The 23,271-nt window shown below is 47.6% G+C and overlaps 2 protein-coding genes across 3 annotated transcripts in view; one reads left to right on the top strand and one right to left on the bottom strand.

The window, feature by feature from the left end:
- Positions 1-23,271, bottom strand: part of LOC144682565 (BTB/POZ domain-containing protein KCTD14-like) — a 1,380,231-nt gene that overhangs the window by 18,058 nt on the left and 1,338,902 nt on the right. The gene's annotated exons all lie outside the window — the stretch shown is intronic.
- Positions 1-23,271, top strand: part of gdpd5b (glycerophosphodiester phosphodiesterase domain containing 5b) — a 227,580-nt gene that overhangs the window by 198,614 nt on the left and 5,695 nt on the right. Inside the window, exons 13-15 of the mRNA XM_078544979.1 lie at positions 1,698-1,845; positions 9,306-9,388; positions 21,850-21,962. Coding sequence (XP_078401105.1) covers positions 1,698-1,845; positions 9,306-9,388; positions 21,850-21,962 — 344 coding nt within the window. The remainder of the gene's footprint in view (positions 1-1,697; positions 1,846-9,305; positions 9,389-21,849; positions 21,963-23,271) is intronic.

Raw genomic sequence — 23,271 nt, 5'->3', positions numbered from 1 at the left:
ATAATTTGTACATGTGCTTCAGGTAAAGTTCTAAATGTTGTGCACAGTGCCAGAAACCTCTCACGGCTCTTTCTTTGAAATAGTGTCATGGGGGATCTTTAACATCCACCTTAGAGGGCAGGTAGGGCCTCAGTTTAATATCTCATTGAGAAGCTGTCAGCTCTGACAGTGCTGCACTCCCTCAGTACTGCCCTGCGGTATCAACCTGGATTATGTGCTCCACTAGGTGAGAGTGCTACCCACTGAGCCATGGCTGATAGCCCACCCTCCCTCCACCGACTGAGAGGTGAATTGTTTGCATGCCTAGGGGGTTGCAAACTCATCCAGGATTGTCCTGAAGTGTCCAGGGATTGAAAACAAATCTCCAGGACTCTGCTGGGAGCAAACCCAGGAGAAAAATCGTTTTGGCATTGAAATTATTTAATTTTTTTTTCAAAAAAAAACTTTGTTGAACATTTATAACATCGAACTTTTGGCCTGGGAACATGCAGTTTGACCCAACTAATCTATGCTTGTTTCTTAATTATAAAAATGTCAGAGATGGAGGAATAAAAAGGCGGTTTGACAGTTTGTAATCATTGACCCAAATAATGAAGACTCTGTTTAATTTCTGTTCATTGACCTACATTGGCTTTTAGTCTGGCAACACCACAATTTTAAAATTCTCAAATTCTCATCCTTGTTTTCAAATCCATGGCTTTGTACCCCAGCTGCCCCCCCAACCATCTCCGGACTCTCCTCCAGCCCCACAACCCACAACCCTCCAAGATGCCTGCACATCGCCAATTCAGGCCATACGAACATTCCCCGGTTTTACCGGCTTGACCATTGGCGGCCGTGCATTCAGCTACCTGGGCCCTAAGCTCTGGAATTCCATCCCTAAACCTCTCTACCTCTCTCTCCCCTCCTAAGATGCTCTGTAAAACCTGTCTCTTTCACCAAGCTTTTCATTACCTGTCCTGATATCTGTTTATGTGGCTCAGTGTCAAATTTTGTTTAATATGTTGGCATAGTGGCATTGTCACTGGACTAGTAATCCAGAGACCCAGGGTAATGCTCTGGGGACCTGGGTTCGAATCCCACCACGCCAGATGGTGAAATTTGAGTTCAATAAAAATCTGGAATTCAATGACCATGAAACCATTGCCGATTATTGTAAAAACCCATCTGGTTCACTAATGGGCAATATGATGCCCACATCCCATGAATGAATTTTTAAAAAAATGCTTTTTTTTTAACAACAATCGATGATGTCGGTCATGGTCAGGGAATTAATAATTGAATTTGAATTCAACCAGCCAGCTACTGGGATTTGAAATCATGTCCCCAGAGCATTAGCCTGGGCCTCTGGATTCCTAGGCTAGTGACATTACCACTACAAAAGTGTCTCCCTCTTTATGCACTACATTAAAGATGCTATATGAATGCAAGTTGCTGTTGATGGTTTGGGAAGGCGGGCTGCCATGCGGTTGGACCTCTTGGGTGATGAATGGCGGACGTGTGGGGGTGGGGAGGTTGGATATAAGGTCATGAAACCACGAGGAATGCGCCCTGTGGAGTTCGTAACCATCTCCCTGCGCTCTGTCTGTCTTCTTGGGCTTCAGTCATGGTCTCCTGTCAAACTGCACCCCACCCCACCCCATGGCTCACTCTTTGCTTCTCACTCTCTCTCTCTCTCTCTCTCTCTTTCATTTCAGGGAGTACGCGTCGGAGAATATCAGCACCAACCTGTACCTGGTGAATGAGCCGTGGTTGTTCTCGGTGCTGTGGTGTGCCGGGGTCCGATCACTTACTTCTGATGCTTGCCAAGTTCTCAGTAAGTTGCGAACTCCCACCTGGATAATGGTGAGTAAGAAACACTGGAACCGACACAGGGTTACGGGGGATAGTTGGTCACTGGAGCAGGAGGAGGCCGTTCTGCCCCTCGGGCCTGTTCTGCCATTCAATTAGATCGTGGCCCAGCTGCGTCGTGTCTCCATCTACCCACCTTGCTTCCCCAACCCTTCATACCCTTGACTCACAAAAGCCTGACAATCTTTGTTCTGAAATTTTCAACCGGAGCCCCACCCCACCAACCTCAACAACATTTTGCAGGGACGGTTCCAGATTTCCACTAAAGTCAAAACAAAGTAGTGCGAATGCTGTGAATCTGAAATAAAAACAGAAAGTGCTGGAAATACTCAGCAGGTCTGGTAAGCGGCTGTGGAGAGAGAAACAGAGATAGCATTTTGACTGAAGAAATTTCGCTCTCCCCAGATGCTGCCAGACCTGCTGAGTTTTTTCCAGCGCTCCCAGGTTTCCCCCATCCTTTGTAAGACCATAAGACCATAAGACATAGGAGCAGAAATTAGGCCAATCGGCCCATCGAGTCTGCTCCGCCATTCAATCATGGCTGATAAGTTTCTCAACCCCATTCTCCCGCCTTCTCCCCGTAACCTTTGATCCCCTTACCAATCAAGAACCCATCTATCTCGGTCTTAAATACACTCAATGACCTGGCCTCCAGCTGTCAAAGTGCGCTGTTTCGCGCATGCACACGACAGAGCGCACTGCTCCCTTAGACTAAGTGCTGTCTCAGGGAGATTACTGACAGCGCACAAAAGTTAAAAAATAGAAAAATAAAAATATTGTTAACATGTCCCCATCATGTGACAATGTCACACGAGATGAAGGGACGTGTTCATAAAAATGACATAAACTTTATTACACACTTTAAAAACGGACATGAAACCTCATCCGGCCAGTGGACGAGGTTTCATGTATTATCAGAAGCCCGCTGGGGCTTCTGGCCTGTCCGCCAGCCTTAAGGTTGGACGGGCAGGGCCTTTAATGACCTTAATTAGTCTGTCAATGGCCTTAATTGGCCGTTGACAGGTCGGCGGGCGGACAGCTGATTTCACCGTCCGCCCCCCCTTCCTAAAGATTTAAAGGGACCAGGATGACGTTGGGGGTTCCTCCCAACGTCATTCCGCGTCATTTTCCCCTCGGCGAGCGGGCTCTGCCCCCAAATCGCCGAGGGGAAAATCCTGGCCTGTGTATATAAGTGAACCACCGCCGGTCATCATTTTGAATAGCCATTGGCATCTAACACAAAAAGTGGGCATGTCTTAAACTCCCATGCACCTTCACAACACATTCTGTATCACCTGCTTGATCCCTTCCGCTTGGTTATAAGGTATCAATACGTTTTTTTAAAAACATCCATTTGTGGGGTGAAAAATTGAGGCTGACTACTAATGTGAGTTTAGCACATTGTGGCCAAAAAGTGGGGGTTGACTTACATGCTGAGTCTATGCCAAAACATCATTTTTGGGGCTGGGAAAAAATGAGTTGTCTTATATGTCAGGTTGACTTATACGCTGTGATTTATGGCACCTTTCTCTATTTGTCTGTGTGTGTTTATCTGTCTCTGATTTTCTTTCTTCCTTTTTTCCCTTTAATATGTCTCTCTTTTTCCATCTTATTCACTGTGTCTCACTGTCTGGAGATGTCTCTGTGTTTCCCTCACTAACCTCCAGCTGCCATCTCACTCCCCATCCCCATAAGACGAAGGAGCAGAAGTAGGCCATTCGGCCCATCGAGTCTGCTCCGCCATTCAACGAGATCATGGTTGATCTGAAAATCCTCAACTCCACTTTCCTGCCTTTTCCCCATAACCCTTGATTCCCTTACTGATTAAAAATCTGACTATCTCAGCCTTGAATATACTTAATGACCCAGCCTCTACAGCCCTCTGCGGTAAAGAATTCCACAGATTCACTACCCCCTGAGAGAAGAAATTCCTCCTCATCTCTGTCTTAAGTGGGCGACCCCTTACTCTGAGATTATGCCCTCTGGCCCTAGACTCTCCCACAAGGGGAAATGACCTCTCAGCGTCTACCCTGTCAAGCCCCCTAAAAATCTTATATATTTCAATAAGGTCGCCTCTCATTCTTCTAAACTCCAATGAGTACAGGCCCAACCTACTCAACCTCTTTTCATAAGAAAATCCCCCCATACCAGGGATCAACCTAGTGAACCTTTTCTGGACTGCCTCAAATGCCAGTATGTATCTTTTCTTAGATAGGGGGACCAAAACTGATTACTTAAACAAGATTATTACCTTGGAGGTTCTGCTTTTTAATTTAGCTCCTAACTAAATACCTTCAAATTCCTTCAGCAGAACCTCCTTTCTAGTCCTATCAATGTCGTTGGTACCAATGTGGACGATGACAATTGAATCCCTCCCCTCCCAGTCCAAGTTCCTCTCCAGCCCTGAGGAAATGTCCTTAACCCTGGCACCGGGCAGGCAACACAACCTTCGGAACTCTCACTCGTGGTTACAGAGAACAGTATCTATCCCCCTAATTACACTGTCCCCTACCACTACTACGCTCCCATTTCCTCCCCCCACTTGAATGTCTCCCTGTACCACAGTGCCGTGGTTAATTCGCTCATTCTCCCTGCAGACCCCGCTCTCATCCACACTGCTTTCAAGAACCTTGTAACTGTTGGACAGTTGTAGGGGCCGAGGCTCCTCAAACGCTACTCCCTGGGTCCCCACACCTGCTTCACCTGCAGTCACACCCTGCTATCCCAGATCACAGACCAAATTTGAATTACCTAATCTGAGGGGTGTGACTGCCTCCTGGAGCAAAGTGTACAGGTAATTTTACCCCACCCTGATGTGGTGCAATGTCTGCAGCTCAGACTCCAGCTCCTTAACTCGGATCTGAAGTTCCTCGAGCTGCAAACGCTTACGACAGATGCGTTCGCTCTGGGTCACCTTTGTGTCTAGCAGCTCCCACATGCTGCAGCAGCAACACATCACCCGTCCTGCCATCACTATCGTGTTTTATTTAATTTATTAATTAATTACACTAGTATCCCTGCTCTTTACGCTTTATTGTAATTAATTTTTTTAACCACTATCGATCTTATTCTTAACAAGCTATTTAAGAAAAAGAGAGAAAAAAGACTAGAGACCTAAACATAAACTAAAGAACTAACTTCTACTTTTACTTTAAAGACTAGAAATACTCACCAATCCTACTCGCTAATCAGCTGCTTTCTCCACACTCGTGTCGCGTTGTGGTTCGTGACGTCACTTCTTACTGTTATGACACAGCAGTTGGTAAAGGCGGAGTTATTTAAATTCCCAGAGGGAAACTTTAAACAACTGTCATAACCTATATTTTTTGTTGGTGTGTTTGAGATGCAGCTTTGAATTCAGGGATTAAAAACCACCAGTCCTCAAAAAGTTTTTATATAAATTAAATTAAACATTTATTAATTTAACAACAAACTTACACACATGCACATGTCTACAAATTATTACCGTAATAACTTTTAAACAAATCCCCAAATTAATCACTCTCAGGTAAATATCTTCAAGGCAGCAATAACCCATAGACGTTAAACAGACACCAGGCAAAGCACACTTGATCTTATGAATTAAAAATTAGGTCCCTTGCAATTTGGTTCCTTTGCAGACAGTTGTAGGCTCACAGGTGGCTTAGATCTCACATGCCTCTGACTACATGCAAAACTGTTTTCTGTATATACCTAGCCTTCCCTTTGAATGCAAATTCTCATTGTGTCACCGGGCCCTTTGAACTCCACCTCTTCTACCAATAAAACCATTTTCATAGCACCAATTTTATTAGTAATATAAACATATTGCTTGGTGTCTCCCAGCCAGGTGCAAGAATTCACCCCCAGTCTTTGAATGGTTTATTCAACAAAACGCAAATGTACTCTTTACCTTAACTTGCTCACTGTTTAACATCTCAAAACTACTATACATTAAAGCACCCAGACTAGCTGGCTTTAATCCAATTAAGACGCACACACTCACACCCACAGACACAGGCCCTACTATAAGTCCAATTTAAAATCATTTCCAACAACATGATATACATTAGTATCTTCATGACATTACCCAGCAATGCATGCGCTCGGTCCTCACCTCAGTGGGCATCCTTGCTCTTCACTGTCTTTATGTCTCTCCCCATCTGTCTTTCTTACTCTATGAGCCTGTCTCTCTCACCCTGATTTTCTACTGTTCTCCTTCACTTTCTTTTTGTCTCTCTCTACCTCTGTCTCTCTGCCTTTAGCCCTCTCTCACACATACCCTGCTCCCCTCATGCTTTCCTTTGTTTTGACATTTTGACTTCCCTTCTCTCCCCTGCCTTCCACTCACTTTCCTCCTTTGTCTCCATCCCTCCTTCTCTCTCTCTCCCCGTCCCTCTCCCTCCCTCCCTCTCTTCGTCCCTCCTATCTCTGTCTATCTTTGTGTGTCTCCCTTGCTGACCCTGACTGTCACATGCACCCACATTCCTTACAGCCCCTAGTGAGGGTGCATCCTTAGCCCACTGCACAGGACAGGGACACACAGTGTAGACTCCAAGGATTCAATTCATCCATGCCTAAGAACGTGACCTCTCTTGACCTTCGAGTGGGTGATCCTTTCGCAACCACGCTCAGCTCCCACCCAAGCTGCTCCACTACAGAGGCCATTGTTGGTCAGGTGTATTCCTGGAGGTCTCATCACATGACCTCCCCACACCGACTGCCCCACCCCACTCTCTCACCATTGGTGCATCCTCCAGGCGCACTGCCCTCCCCTGACCAATTGGAAAGGTAACAAACTCAGTGCAGTTGAATTCATGTTGACTGATTTTTCCTCCAATCACCATGGCCTGAATTTTTCAGTCGTTGGGTGTGCGCGATTGGCAGGGCCCAGGAGCTGCCAGGAAATGGACCCCTGACCGTGAACGGCCCCCTGACCGCCATTTCACGTTGGCCGGCCAATTAACGGCCAGCCAGCGCGAAACATGCGCTGAAAAGCTCAGCGCTGCCGGAGTGGGGGGAGAAGGAAGAGGGCGGGTGACGATGTTACCGCGGGCGGGGGTGAGCGCTGCGAGAGAGTTCCCTGAAGGCAGACAGCTGCCTCAGGGAGCTGGAGACCTGCAAATAATGAAATAAGGCTGTAAAAAGCTGCAAAAAAATGACCCGTGAGTCATAATCAAGCACCTGAAAGGATACCTCATAAAAAAATGCCGTCCTCAAACATTTATTCTTATTTTATTTCCAAACGGAAATTTCACCCCACTCGTGGATGAGGTTCGATGAAAAATGTGAAGGCCGCCTGGCCGATTTGCCCGCCCGCTAACCGTAAGGTTGGACAGGCCAAGAAAACTCGCTGACGATTGGGCCGTTAATTGGGCTTAATTGTCGGCGGGCGCACGTCCGACTTCTGTGCGTGCCCACCGAGTGAGATATTGCGTGGGCGCGCGGTGATGTCGGGATGCTCGCCCGACGCCATCTCGGGCGATCTTATGTCCGTTTGGCTCAGTACGCGCCCACCCAAGGGACGCAAAATTCTGTCCCAATAGTTTTAAAATGAATAACTAAACATGCTCCCAAAAAAAAAACACCCCCCCCACCCCCCACAATTTTGCTAAGATCTGATAAGGTGGTGCAAACAGGTTCAATTGTAGCCTTCAAACGGGAATTGGGTAAAAGTTGAAGCGGAGGAAATTGAAGGGAAATAGGGAAAGAGCTGGGTAGCGGGAGTAACTGGATTACTCGTTGAAAGATCCAGCACAGACTGAGTGGGCTGAATGGTGGCCTCCTGTTCTGTGTTGTTCTAAAATGGTGATTTTTCTTCCTGAAGTGTTGCTCCCAACAGTGCCCTGGAGATTAATACTCGACTCCTGGAGACTCCGGGACAATCCTGGAGGGGTGGCAACCCTGTCGGTGGTGCTAAGTTTGGCCAGGGTCTCACCCTGAGATGAGGGAGTTGTCCTGTGATGAGAGGCCGAGTAAATTGGGTCTATATTCTCTGGAGTTTAGAAGAACGAGAGGCGATCTCGTTGAAACCTGCTAGATTCTGAAGGAGCTTGATAGGCTGGACGCTGAGAGGTTATTTCCACTGGTCGGGGAATCAAAAACACGGGGGCACAGCCTCAGGATAAGGGGGCCGATCACTTAGGACTGAGATGGGGAGAAATTACTTCACTCAGAGGGTTGTGAATCTCTGGAATTCTCCACCCCAGAGGGTTGCTCCATCGTTGAATATATTTTAGGTTGGGATAGACAGATTTTGGGTCTCTCAGGGAATTAAGGGATATGGGGAACAGGCGGGAAAATGGAGTTGAAACCCAAGATCAGCCATGATCGTACTGAACGGCGGAGCAGGTTCGATGGGCCGAATGGTCTACTCCTCCTCCTGTTTCTTCTGTTCTTTGTTGCTGCCTCTCGTTGTAAAGCAGGCGAATCTCTGAAAGGGACAGAAATGGAAGTGCGTCATTGGAGCTCATACTATTGGAACACACTCTGAACAATGGAGGAGCTGGAGAGGGTTCCTTGTAATGGATTCTCTCTGTTCTCCAGAGATTATTTTTATTGTTCCCACAATTTCCTGGAAGCTCATTTGCAGTCGGTGCTCAAGTGAACAGAATAGCAGCTGTTGTTCCTTGTTTAAGGTCAGGCCTGTCATAGTCCCTACCCCCCACCACACCTACATCTTCATGACAGGCTGTAATTAGATTGTGGCCTAGTTCCAAGTCATTGGGGAGCCTAAGCTGGATTCACTTGACCAGCTGAACCCCTTTGTGATCGCAGTGATTAATTCTCGTATGTTTGAGTGTGCATCAACAAATGTAAATATAACATTATTCTTAAAAAAAAACAAATGTGTGTAGGGGCTCCACTTTAAGGAGCTTTAGTCTGTATCTAACCCCGTGCTGTACCTGTCCTGGGAGTGTTTGATGGGGACAGTGTAGAGGGAGCTTTACTCTGTATCTAACCCCGTGCTGTACCTGTCCTGGGAGTGTTTGACGGGGACAGTGTAGAGGGAGCTTTACTCTGTAACTAACCCCGTGCTGTACCTGCCCTGGGAGTGTTTGATGGGGACAGTGTAGAGGGAGCTTTACTCTGTATCTAACCCCGTGCTGTACCTGTCCTGGGAGTGTTTGGTGTGGACAGTGTAGAGGGAGCTTTACTCTGTATCTAACCCCGTGCTGTACCTGTCCTGGGAGTGTTTGATGGGGACAGCATAGCGGGAGCTTTACTCTGTATCTAACCCCGTGCTGTACCTGTCCTGGGAATGTTTGATGGGGACAGTGTAGAGGGAGCTTTACTCTGTACCTAACCCCGTGCTGTACCTGTCCTGAGTGTGTTTGGTGGGGACAGTGTAGAGGGAGATTTACTCTTTATCTGTCCTGGGACTGATTGAAAGTTAACATATGTGAAATTAATAAGCTCTAGATGCCAACATTCTATGACCCTGGGGGTTTAAAAGGTTTGTTTCCTTTCTGCAGTCTCCTGAGGAATATTACATGATCTGGATAACCTCTGACATCATTTCAATCACCATCGTGGTGGGAATATTCATCCTGCAAAAGTGAGTGATATTGTGAGGCTTTTCTCTGAATGGTTTGTTTTGCATGATGCATGTTGCCTTGGAGAACATTGTTCACCCTGTCCTTGTTTGCCTGTCAGTACAGAGGAGTTTCTTTTAACCTGTAAAGTCCTCGTTGACCCCCAAACAGGAGGGTTTCGGTTTGTGTTCTGCTTGTTTGTCCCTGCTCATTAGCCTGGCGAATTGAGAGAGTAAGTATACTGTCGGCTCACAATCTACCAACGGGTGCCACTTCACCACTGGTGGGGTCACAGCCTTCAACCCTCCCAGAAACTGTTATAGGAGCTGCACGGATTCCAGCTCTCAGTGTGCAGGGAGGACCCTGGTTCCTCGACCCACATGGCTCCTTCATTTAGGGGGGTTTAGCAGTGAGTGCCTGTTGGGGTTTTCACTGTGGACTGTTGCCTCTGAGAAGGAGCAAGGGAGGTGAGAAAGAGTCAGAGAAAGAAGGATAGAGCGGGAAGTCCCAGAATCACAGATTTGTCACAGTCACAGAATGAGGCCGTTCTGCCCTTTGTGTCCACACTGGCTCTTCGAATGAGCAATTCGCCTAGCACCCTTCTCCCCGTACCCCTGCACATTCTTCCTTTTCAGATAATAATTCAATTCCCTCTTGAATGCCTCGATTGACCCTGCCTCCACCACACTCTCAGGCAGCGCATTCCAGACCCTAACCACCCGCTACGTGAAAAAGTTTCTCCTCGTGTCGCCATTGCTTCTTTTGCCAATTACCTTAAATCTGGGCCCTCTGGCTCTTGTTCCTTCCACCAATGGGAAGAGTTTCTCCCTGTCTGCTCTGTCCAGACCCCTCATGATCTTGAACACCTCGATCAAATCTCCTCTTCATCCTTCTCTTCTCCAATGAAAACAGTCCCAACTTCTCCAATCTAAGTGAGGGAGACGGAGGAATGTGGGGAGAGGGAAGGAAAGTTGATGGAGTGCGGCAGCTGAATGGGTACCTACATCGGGTGAACGTTGGTGACACCAAGCACAGGCCTTGGTGATTATAAAACTTGCCCCAGAGCTGTAACTTTTTTGATGGCGTGCCTGCTCAACAGAACTCCCCCAGTAGTTTGATATTTGGTTTACAGTTATTACAGCCTGGAATCTGCAACACTTTGGATAAGGCCCTGATGGTTAAGAGGCTTGGTGGACTACAGGCCTGACAATCAAATTCCACTGAGAACCTCTTGCTTCTGTCTGTCACTGTGCATCTAAGAATCCGTTACACCATTGTGGATGTGTCCTTGGGATGGCTGGTTGGGGGCTGGGAGGGGGGCAACTCTCTTCCTCTAGGCCAGGAAGCAAGATTTGAGGTGCTTCAAGGGCCAGGACATTTTTGAGTGTCTCCCATTGGGCATTGCCCAGGAAAAAACTAGTGAGCTAAAAATGATCCTTTATGATCATTAATCTCAGTGGATTAAATCCCTTCCGATCCATTGTACTGTACAGAATTCCCAGGAGCCTAAACCCTTTCACATTCACCTCCAACCATGAACCATCCCAACAGACCAAACCCCTGACCTCCATCTTCCACCATGTACAACCTCAGTAGACCTAGTCCCTTCCCATTGTCCAGTCTCTCGGGCAGGTATTGTGAGTGTGTATGCATTTTCCTTATGGTAAGTGTCTCTCTCTCCCTGGCTGTATTGGTTGGTGTGCCCATGCTTGTTGGATTGCTAGGTCTAAGTGTTAGTTTTGCTGTTGTGTTAGTGAGTTCATGTCCATTCTTTCCCTACTGTGTTGTTGGGTAAGTGTCTGTTTTCCCTGTTGGGTTGGGGCAGGGAGCACGTTTTTGTATTTTTTGTGCTAGGTTGGTGAGAATTTGCCTTCCCTGCTGGGTTGCTAGGTAAGTGCCAGTTTACTTCTGCTGGGTTTGGGGAGTGCCTGTTACCCTTACTGGCATTAGCTTCTTTTTGTTTTTGACTGCATGTAACGGGGGGCATCTTGCTCAACATCTACACTCGGGGAAGTTGCAGCGGGAATTGGTGGCGTGCGGCCTGGGCCGGGGGTGGAAATGGAGCCGGGGTCCGTGACTGGACCAGCCTCGGCAAGGGCCCGTGCCTCCGCGCTGACGCTCGTGGTTTCGGGCAAACCACTCGGTAGGCGTTTGCCATGTGAGGACGGGGACTATTGGCAGGTGAAGACGGGAGGCCAGTGAGTGCATGGGGAAAAATTTAGACACCCTTCGTTTTGAAGCTCGCCTTCCAAGTAACGTCCCTTTGCCACCTTTCGCTGGTCAGCCAGCGAAGAGCGAATTGGCATGAGTTCCAGCTTGATCACGACCCCACCCCACAACAGGCGAGCGACCCTGAGGCAGGTGGAGAGGTGAAAGGCCACAGATGCAAGGCGGGGTGGGGCTGGACTTTGAGGTCGGATGGTGGGGAGGCTGGGGGACAGTTTAAATGCTTGAATGCATCCTTACATTGAGAATGACTTGGGGTATCGTTTAATAAATTTCCTAATCGCTGATCAATATGGCTTTGCGTCATGAAAAATATTGACCTGATTTTAAAAGGCTGAATGGAAAACGAAAACATGGTATGAATTTTTGTCAACGAGAAAATTCAACCACGTTTTGGGAAATATTCAGCGATGCCCCTGCTCAGCATTCACTTTTTCATTTTGTTTTTTCCTTCCACCTTTTTCTGCTTTTCACTGATGTTTATCTTCCTCTGCTCTTTTTCCTCCTCTCCTCTGCTTCTCTCTCCCTCTCCTCCTCTCTCCCACTCTCTCTCTCTCTCTCTCTCTCTCTGCTGCATTCTGGCATTTCACAGCTATCACTTGATCAGGTAATGCTGACACTTCTGATTGGATCTTTATAATGTTCTAATGGGAGGCTCAGTGAGGGATATGAAAGGTGTGAATCTGGGCTCTACTGGGTGATACCCGCTCCCCTGGCCATGCTGTCCTCTCCTTCCTCATCGCCCTGCCTCACCGTTCCCGTGCACTCACCCTCCCCGCGTTTCTGCGCTCTTGCCTTCCCCCCCACGCTCTCCCTCCCTGCATCCTGTGCCCTCTCCCATTGTGGCTCCTCCCATTTTTCCACTTTGTTGCTGAAACATGTCTGGGCTAAGAATGGAGCCTCTGTCCCTCTCCCTCTCCCCCTCCTCCTCCTCCTCCAACCCTCCTCCTCTCCCTCTCACTACGCCACTGAGACCTGCAGGGAGTACAGGCCTCAGGATCACTCCCTCCCTGCACTGGGTGGACAGTGCTCACCTCAGTCTTGTAGGAACTGGAGTTCTGCCATTGGCGCTGATTGCTCCTGTGCTTTCAAGGAGTGGGGGCGATCCACTCTCGCTCCACATCCTGATCTGGTCATTCCTATTGTGTGTGTGTGTGTGCTCCAGCTGAGGGTAAGATTGGGGTTGGTTGAAGTGGGAAAGAAAGGGTGGTCATTAAAGAGAGTAACGGAGTTTACTATTTAAGTAATGCATCAATTGAAGCCTTTGCCCAGCTATCCCTTAAAGCAGTCCCGAGATTCTATTGGATACCTTCTAATATGGTTGCCAACTCTTGTTGGGGGTTTACTTGGATGTTGCATAAGAAATAGGAGCAGGAGAGGTGATATGATACCTTGGGTCTGCTCTGACATTCTGGCGTAGTGGTAATGTCACTGGTCTAGTAAGACGGAGACCCGGGCTAACGATCTGGGGACATGGGTTCAAATCCCACCAGAGCAGCTGGTTAATAAACAATTAATAAACCTGGAATGAAAAGCTCATCTCAGTGATGGTAAAAACCCATCTGATTCGCTAATGACCTTTGGGGGAAGGACATCTGCCGTCCCTACTGGCCCGGCCTACATGTGACTCCACAGGAATGTGGTTGCCTCTTACCTACCCTCTGAAATGGTTTGGCAAACCACTCAGTTCAAGGGCAATAAGGGATGGGCAACGAATGCTGGCCTTGCCAGCCAAGTCCATGCCCCATGAAAGAATAAAACATTCTCCACTTTCCTGCCCAATCCTATAAATGCCTGATTCCTTTAATATCTAGAATCTATTGATCTCTGTCTTGAACATGCTCAATGATTCAGTCTCCACAACCCTCTGGGGTAGAGAATTCCAAATATTCACCACCTTCTGAGTGAAAAAATTTCTCCTCATCTCAGTCCTAATTGGCCTGGCCCTTATCCTGATACTCTACCCCTAATTCTAGACTCTCCAGCGGGGTAAACAGCCTCTCAGCGTCCACCCTGTCAAGAGTTTTTTATGTTTCAATGAGATCACCTGTCTTTCTTCTAAACTCCCAGAGAATATGGGGCCCGTTCTACTCCATCTTTCCTCAGAAGACATCTCTCTCCCTCTCGGAATCTTTCTGTGCCATCACGTGACTGCCTACTTCCAACCTTCCCCGCCCCCACACTCTTCCCATTGGTCACCTGCGATGCCAGTCATACACCAATCAGAAAGTGTTCGCCCGATTGGATGGTTCTTTCATGCCAGTTAAACTACTTTTTCTTCCCATGTCTGACAACCAAAGTTATATTTTTTAATACCCCCCCTGATTTTTCTTCTGATTCTTGCTCTTGGCAGTGTCCACGGAGGTTAGTTTATAAGTCTTTGAGACTCAAGGACAATGTTGTGGGTTGGTGACTCTAGTTACTACCCACTCTGTTTTTTTTTATTCATTCACGGGATGTGGGCTTCACTGGCTGGGCCAGCATTTATTTCCCATCCCCATTTGCCCTTGAGAAGGTGGTGGTGAGCCGCCTTCTTGAACTGCTGCAGCCCATATGCTGTAGGTACACCCACAGTGCTGTTAGGGAGGGAGTTCTAGAATTTTGACCCAGCGACAGTGAAGGAACGGCGATATATTTCCAAATCAGGATGGTGAGTGGCTTGGAGAGGAACTTCCAGGCGGTGGTGTTCCCATGTGTCTGCTGCCCTTGTCCTTCTAGATGGTAGCGGTCGTGGGTTTGGAATAATTCAATGTTCATTCATTGAGCAAAAGAGGAAGTTGAAGCCCATCTTTCTTTACCATAGGTTTATTCACAAAACCCAGAGAACATAGGTACAGACTCCCTATCCCTTTCCCCGCACACAGGTGGAAACCAGTTCTTATATATACTTAAGAATAATGCCCTAACCCTTCCCCAATTAGTATCAATTGCTCTCACTTACAACTGGAGCACACATTTAGTTGTGTCAGGATTCCAACATTAACACAGTGCGGCAGAGAGAGTTGGAGTTTTCACTTGAGATGCCCCCGCTCATCCTCCCATGCCGCCTATCCCCCCACTGTGAGGACAACCATCTGGTTTGTCGCTCAGTGACTCTGGGACTGAGTGCCACCCGACTAGAGCCTCAGTCTACCATAAGAACATAAGAAATAGGAGCAGAAGTAGGCCATTTGGCCCCTCAAGCTTGCTCATTCAGGCACTAATGTCATGGCTGGTCTCATTGTGGCCTTAACTCCACTTTCCTGCCTGCCCCCTGAACCCCTAAGTCCCTTGCCAATCAAAACACCATGACACTAAGGTTTGAGTGTAATACTGAGCTTCCAGCCTGTCAACAGGGGACATAACTTCAGTCGTTGGTCTTGGGTACATTTTTCCTTCTCCCTCATATCCCACACCAGGAGCAGCTTCCTCTCACTGTGCAGCTCTGCCTTCCGCCTGTCTGAAGTTTCAATCAAGGGGAACTCAGGTTGATGGATTTTGGCACCCCCCTCTCCGTCCTGAATGGAACACCCCAGGCCGCTCCCGCTATAGCAGCTCAACCGCTTCACAATGGGAAGAGATTAACTTTGGTGGGTGGGGTGGGGGGCGCGGGTAAGGCTGGGGCAATGGTGAAGATTATGGAGCAGTGGGTGGAAGGCAGTTTTCAAAGGTGGATTTCTGACTGTTGCCATTGCCTTGTTCTATCTACATGCCCCCTTCACTGGCCTCGCTCCGGAGCTGTACTCTCCCTCTGGGCTATTGCAAGCACGTTTAGGATAGTGATAAAGGGAGCGAAGGTCCCGCCCAGCTGGGGCCTGGTCTTGGGTCAACATTGGAGCTGGAGTGTAGTGGTGGAAGCAGGTTCAATTGGGGCGTTCAAAAGGGGTTTGGCGGAAAGGAAGAATTTGTAGACCTATGGGAAAAGAGCAGGGGAGTGGTACTAATTGGATAGCTCCTCCAAAGAGACAGCACAGGCACAATGGGCCGAATGGCCTCATTCTGTTGTGCATTATTCTATGACCAATTAATTCAAATTTTTTGAAATTCGAAACCCTTCGGTGGAGGGTTGTGTCAATGGCAGTGGCAAATAAGGATACTTAAACTTTCAATTCTGGGATAAAACTATAAAGCCTGGAATTCCTCCACCTCGCTACCTCTCTCTCCTCCTTTAAGGCCCTCTTTAAGACATAGCCCTTTGACCCAGGTTATGATAACATGACCTAATATCTCTCTACATGGCTCAGTGTCAAATTTTGCTGCTACCACAACAGTGGGACCTTTTCACTATGTTAATGATGCTATATAAATGCGAGTTGTTATTGATGAATCATTCATGTGCAATCTCTAAGACCTCTCTTGCGTTGTACCAGGAAGTGCCTTTTATTAGCTTGGCATAGGGAAGCCAGCCAAGTTATTTACTGAAAGGAACGTTTGAGATTCTGGATGAATCTAAATTCATGTGAGAGCTGTGAATTTATTGCTTTATCCTTAGAGCGTGGCCCATTATCTCCCTTACCAGAAAGGGGATGGGAGGTGAGCCAATTAGCAGCCAAGTCTCCTTCATGCATCTCCTAGCAACCAGTCGCAGAGCAATCAAAGCTCCTGACAAATCTGATTGGGCGAATTTCAGGAGGTTTCATCACATGACCTGCCACCTCCAACAGCCCCATCCCCACACTTCTGTCATTGGCTGTCCAACAAGCCAATCCTCACGGCACACTGTCTGCCCACATCCAATTAAAAAGCCAGGAGGGTCTCTGGTTCCTGATTGATCGTCAATCGTTCAGCCTGCTTCAGATTATTCTTATTAAAAAAAATGTTAATGTCGCCTCCCCTCCCTATTTTTGTTTCCAGTGTTTTGCCTGGAGTAGTGTCCTGGCGATTAATCTTGAATTCCTGGAAAATCCCAGGACAATCATAATTGATGACTGGGAAGAGTTCTCCTGCTTGATTAACCAAAAGCTTTGGCGTCTTGTAGAGTCACCTAGATCTTTGGAACTTGTCATCAGAGTCAGTGTACTGAGGAAACGACACTCAGGCTGCCTGCTTTGCACTGCTGTCTGCTCTGAATCATTGCCATCGGTGCATGAACATAGGGCGCCCCTCCATTCTGTTTTGCCTTTTGTTTAGATAATGGCTGCTTGTCATTTTAACTCCATTTACCCACCTTGCTCCCATGTCCCTTTAATACCATTTCGGGAAAAAAAAAGTCCATCAATTTTCATTTGACGTCCATCTTCAACAGCACTTTGCGGAAGACAGTTCCAGATTTCCATTATCCTTTGTGTGAAAAAGTGCTTCCGGGCATCGCCCCTGAACAGCCTCATTTTAATTTTCAGATTCCACCCCCTTGTTCTGGGCACCCCTGCCCTCCCCGCCGCCCCCCCCACCCACACACACACACACACCAGAGGAAATGTTTCTCTCGATCTACCGTGTTGACTCCTTTGGTGATCTCAAACTCCTCAATTATATCTACCTGAGGGAATGCAAGTCTAGGGCGGGATTTTTGCTGCTGAGGTGGATAGCTCGAATCAGGAAATCTCCCAGCTCGCCTCAGGACCCACCTCAGTAAAACATACGCATTATGAGCAGGGGTAGACCATTCGGCCCCTCGAGCCTGCTCGACCATTCAATAAGATCATGGCTGATCTGATCGTGACCTCAACTCTACATTCCGCTTACCCCGCCCCCCCGATGACCTTTGACCCCCTTGTTAGTCAAGAATCTACCTACCTCTGCCTTAAAAATATTCAATGACCCTGCCTCCACTGCTCTACAGGGAAGAGAACGCCAAAGACTCTGTACCCTCGGAGAAAAAAAATTCTCCTCATTTGCGTCTTAAATGGGAGACCATTAAACTGTCAGTTCTGGTCTCTCCCACAAGGTGAAAATCCTCTCAGCATCCACTCTGTGAAGCCCCCTCAGGATCTTATATGCTTCAATAAGATCACCTCTCATTCTTCTAAACTCCAATGGATGCAGGCCCAACCTGTCCATACATTCCTCATTGGATAACCCCCATATCCCAAGGTACTAGATGTGTTAACCTTTTCTGAACTGCTTCTCACGCACTTTATCCTTTCTTAAATAAGGATACCAAAATTGTACGCAGTGCTTCAGCTGTGGTCTCACCGACCCCCTGTACAACTGTTATATTCCATCCCCATTGCAATAAAAAAGAACATTCCATATCCCTTCCCAATCACTTGTTGTACCTCCTTACTAATTTTTTGTGATTCACGTACCAAGACACCCAGATCCCTCTGTACTTCGAGTTTTGCAAGCTCTCTCCATTTAAATTAAATGCTACTTTTTACTCTTCCTGCCAAAATGGGCCAGTTCACATTTTCCCACATTATACTCCATCTGCCAGACCTTTGCCCACTCACTTAACCTATCTATGTCCTTTTGCAGGTCCCACACGCCCTCTTCACAACTTAGTTTCCTGCCTATCTTTGTGCCATCGGCAAATTTAGCTACCATATATTCAGTCCCATCATCCAAGCTATTAATATAGCATGTAAATAGCTGAGGCCCCAGCACTCAACTTGTTACACCTTGCCAACCTGAAAATGACCCATTTATGCCTACTCTCTGTTTCCGGTTAGCTAAAACATCCTCTATCCATGCTAATATGTTACCCCCTTTAACATGAGCTCTTATTTTGAGTAATAAAGTCAGTTGAGTAGTAACCTTTGACGTGGTACCTTGTCAAATGCCTTCTGGAAACCTAAGAACAGCAAATCCATAGCTTCCCTTTTGTCCCACTGGCTTGTCGGTAATGGTAGAGTGGGGGATATGCCGGGCCATGAGGTTACAGATTGTGTTCGAGTACAGTCCTGCTGCTGCTGATGGCCCACAGCGCCTCATGGTGGCCCAGTCTTGAGTTGCGAGATCTGTTTGAAATCTATCCCATTTAGCATGGTTGTAGTGCCACAGGATGGAGGGTATCTTCAATGTGAAGATGGGACTTTGTCTGCACAAGGACTGTGCGGTGGTCAATCTGACCGATACTGTCATGGACAGATGCATCTGCTACAGACAGGTTGGTGAGGGCGATGTCAAGTAGGTTTTTCCCTCTTGTTGGTTCCCTCACCACCAGCCGCAGACCCAGTCTAGCAGCTATGTCCTTTAGGACTCGGCCAGCTTGGTCAGTAGTGGTGCCACCGAGCCACTCTTGGTGATGGACATTGAAGTCCTCCACCCAGAGTACCTTCTAAGCCCTTGCCACCCTCAGTGGTACTCACCACAGTGGAGTCCTGATTCATCAGCTGAGGAGTGGCAATGAGGGTTGGGGGTGTGTAGTACGTGGTAATCAGCAGGAGGTTTCCTTGCCCACGTTTGACTGATGCTATGAGACGTCATGGGATCCAGAGTCAATGTTGAGAACTTTCAGAGCAACTCCTTGTCAACTGTGTGCCATTGTGCCGCCATCTCTTGTGAGTCTGTCCATACCCAGGGATGGTGGTCTCTGGGACATAGTCATACTCATGGAATCATACCTTACAGACAATGTCAGGTCACTAGCTTGACTAGTCTGCACGACAGCTCTCCCAATTTTGGCACAAGCCCCGATGTTAGGGCTTTGCAGGGTCGATTGGGCTGGGTTTGCCATAGTCATTTCCAGTGCTTAGGTTGATGCCGGGTGATCCATCCGGTTTCATTCTTTTTCATGGACTTTGTAGCTGTTAAATTCAACTGAATGTCTTGCTAGGCCTTTTCAGTAGTCTGGAGTCACATATAAGCCAGACCAGGTAAGGATGGCACATTTCCTTCCCTAAAGGAGACCTAGTGAACCTGATGGGTTTTTACAACAACCATAGTCACCATTAATGAGACCAGCTTTTAAATTCCAGATTTTTATCAAATGAATTTAAATTCCACTGGTTGCCATGGTGGGATTTGAACCTGCACCCCCAGAGCATTAGCCTAGGCAACTGGATTACTAGTCCGGTGACATTACCACTACACTACTGCCTCCTCCAGCTAGCTTTCTTTCGTACTTTGATTTCTCCCCTCTTTATTACTCTCAGTCATTCTTTGGGTAGAATATAAAAAACAGCAATCTTCTGACCTGCCCCTAATCTTCACGGAATTGTATGCTTTTTCGTTCAATTTGATACTACCTTTAACTTCCTTAGTCAGTCACAGCTGGTGCGCCCTTCCCCTGAGAGTCAGTTTCTTTCTCACTGGAATGTTCTTTGCTGAGTGTTATGAAATATCTCCTTAAATGTCTGTAACTGCATCTCTACTGACTGATCCCTTAACCTAATTGCCAAGTTCATTTTAACCAGCTCTGTCTTCATGCCCTCATAATTGCCCTTATTTAAGTTCAAAATACTAGTTTTAGACCCACACTCTGTCCCTCAAACTGAATGTGAAGTTGAATCATGTTCTGATCAGTGCTGCCTAGGGGCGGAGCCTTTACTATGAGGTCATTAATTAATCCTGTCTCATTGCACATTACCAGATCTAGAATAGCCTGATCTAAGAAACTATTCCAAAAACACACAATGAACTCATCTTCCAGGCCACCTTTGCCAGTCTGATTCTCCTGACCTATATGTAGATTAAAATCATCCATAATAATAGCCCTTGGGGAAAGGTCAACAAAAAACCCTATTGAAACTGCACGACCAAATGCTGTGGTTGTTTTCTAAACTGCAGCAAATGGCCTGTCAATCAAAGCAGTCTAGCAGAAGGTCTTTATAAACTCTGTAGCAGCTGCAGCCTGTTGATTTTTAAAGTTTAAAGAGCAGGGCATTTAAAAAAAAACCTCAAATCATGACAGCAATATAGACCTTATCCACCCTTCAAGAGCATTTATATGTACTCCCATCAATTCATGACTCTCACTCTGCCTGTTAAAGCCTTTGCAATAGCCAAAACAGGGCCTGTTTGAACTCGGCGCTAGATTAAAATAGCCCGGCTAAGTTTGGGTTTCCTTCCTGTGTGATTCATGCCCCTCCCCCTGTCCCTTACCAACAAAAATTGGATCTATTGGAAATGGGAGCGGGACTACCCCATTCGGGTCCTGCCTGCCATTTATAAATGTGCTCTGCAACCTGCCCTTGTAACTTATCCCTTTTAGCCCCAGTAAGGGAATTAAATTATGGAAGACATAAACTTCAGCCCGTCACTGTTACGTTGACGTGAAGAATGTCACGCACCTAGTTTTCAGAGATTGAAGGAAGTGCGTGGTGCATTTTAATGAGCCTGTAAGTGCAGTGGAATTGTGAACTCGGTGAATGAAGCGAACAGTCAAAATACACACGGTGTGAAGGCTAACGGTGCACAGCTTATGTGTGTCAGCACATCCCGAATGAATCCTCCCCGTGTCTCAAAGTGCAGTCAGCTCTCCAGTGCTACACTATTTCTTATGCTCATCCAATTCTGGCCTCTTGCGTACCTTTTGACTTTAATTGCTCCACCGTTAATGGCAGTCGTTCCCTGGGTCTTAAGCTCTGGAATTCCCTCCCCATATCTCTCCGCCCCTCTCTCCCCCATTGAGACACTCCTTCAAACTACCTCTTTGATCGAGCTTTGAGTCACCTCCCCTAAAATCTCCTCCTGTGGCTTGGTATCGTGCTTTGTTCTATAATTCTCCTGTGATGCACCTTGGGATGTTTTGCTACGTTAAAGGTGTTATATAAAATATAAGTTGTTATTGTTTTCCCAATAGGGGTGGTGACTTCATTTCTTAAAAGTGGGATATTTGCTTTTTCTGTCCTAAGATACTTTTCACTCTGCGAGTTTTCCTTATACGGTTGTCAATTTGAATGATGTCTAGCAGGAGCTAAACTTCTCTCGCTCACCGGTAGGCCTCGGCCTGCCTAGTGGGATGGTAGGCCTCGGCCTGCCTAGCGGGATGGTAGGCCTCGGCCTGCCTAGTGGGATGGTAGGCCTCAGCCTGCCTAGTGGGATGGTAGGCCTTAGGCTTTCCTACTGGATAAAACCCTCTCCTCTAACTTTGACACGAGGCGTTCCCGAATTCAGTCAGGCTGTCTGGGAGGAGCACTGTAAGACAAGTTTGGTTGTCTGAAGGGAGTAAAAGAGGGAAAAATTCAGTGCATATCTCCTCCTCCTCTTGCCCCCTACCCCCATCTCCTGTTCCGCTCCCCCCCGCCCCCCCCCTCAGTAACTGCCCACAGAGGGACATCAATGAAGACCTGGGAAACTGATAGTCAGATTCCCTTAATGCTACTAAAATGGTTGTAAGCGAAACACTGGGACGGGAGAGTCTTTTTTTTTAAAACAGTTTTGTTCCACATTGCAGATGGCGACTGGGTAGCATGAGGACCTATAACCCGGAACAGATAATGCTGAGCGCAGCAGTCCGCAGGTCAAGCAAGGACGTCAATATAATGAAAGAGAAACTCATCTTTGCAGGTAGGATGCAGCCCTGCTTGCGTCCTTAGCCCGTCAGGGTGAGGTTGATGATTTCCTTCGTCGGGAGGTGGCTTTTGGAGTGTGTGAGGGAAGTGGGGTGGGGGCAGGGGGTCAGGTGGGGCAGTTGGCAGGCTACCTACCGGTCATGCCACCTGCTTGCCCATTTTTTTAAAAAAAGGTTTCATTTAAAGCTAGATTGTACAGGCTTGTTCTTGAAACAGCAATGGGACACTCGGGTTAAAATGTCTGCCCCTTGCTGGCTAGGCTGACGAAATAGAGCAGTCCCACCTGTACTCAGGAAGACAGGTAAGGACTATCACCATTAGACCCAGGTGCTCAGGCTCCAGGTTAGTACTTCCCCGTGTGCTCGTTCCAGGTTGCTATCTTTACGGAATAGCATTAGGATTAAAAAGATAAGACCTTTGAGGCTGCTCTGCCATTCAATAAGATGGCACTGGGTCTTTTGCCTCGACCCTGTTTTTCCTGCCCTATTCTCGCATTCGCCGGTTCCTTCAATGCCCAAAAGTATCTCAATTTCTCAGTCTTGAAGATACCCAACAACTGAGCACTCTGGGGTTGGGAATTCCAAAGATTCTCAACCCATTGAGCGAAGGCATTTATTCTCGTGGACCGTGGACCGCCTTCCCACCCCATTGCCGATTAAGGCACTTAAGTGGTCAATTCATGCCCACTGAAAGGTTTTATCCCACTGCCACTGGTAGTAACCCAACGGCGGGCGAGGGGGGTGCACACCATGTAGGGAGCACAACGAGCAAACCTGTGCAGAGTTGCTTCTTGGCTCACAGTGGGGTTGGAGGGGGCAGTGGGGCACTTAGTGCCTGGTTGAGGGACCCGGCACCGGGAAGTGGGATGCAGCATAGCGTGTTAATAGAATGGTCATGTAAATGAGTGATGTAGACCATGATGTAATAGTGACATCAGCAGTCATGTGCTAGAGGCTCGGGAGAGAGGATGGAACAGCCTGTACTCATGCGAGACATTCCTCCCCCATAACCTATCCCATATATAAATAAACCAGTTTGAAGTAGCTACCTGGGTCAGACTAAGCAGGGGGGCTGCAGAGAGCCACCACTCTGCCCTTATTGCTGACCCCCATACCCTTTGCCCTCTTCTACACCCACAACCCTTACCCTGTGACCCCCCCACACTCCAACCCCACCTCCCGCTATCACTTGCCTGTGCCCCTGGCACCCAGTGACAATCCTAAGCCTCAGGTGGGTGCCGTACTAGCTGCAGCGATCGCCTCCCTGGTAGCGCCGAGGCCAGCAGCGCTCGGTGGGCGGGACCT

This window comes from Cetorhinus maximus, chromosome 7 (assembly GCF_964194155.1).
Source record: "Cetorhinus maximus chromosome 7, sCetMax3.hap1.1, whole genome shotgun sequence".
NCBI classification, from domain to species: domain Eukaryota; kingdom Metazoa; phylum Chordata; class Chondrichthyes; order Lamniformes; family Cetorhinidae; genus Cetorhinus; species Cetorhinus maximus.
This window is presented reverse-complemented; position numbering and strand designations above follow the sequence as displayed.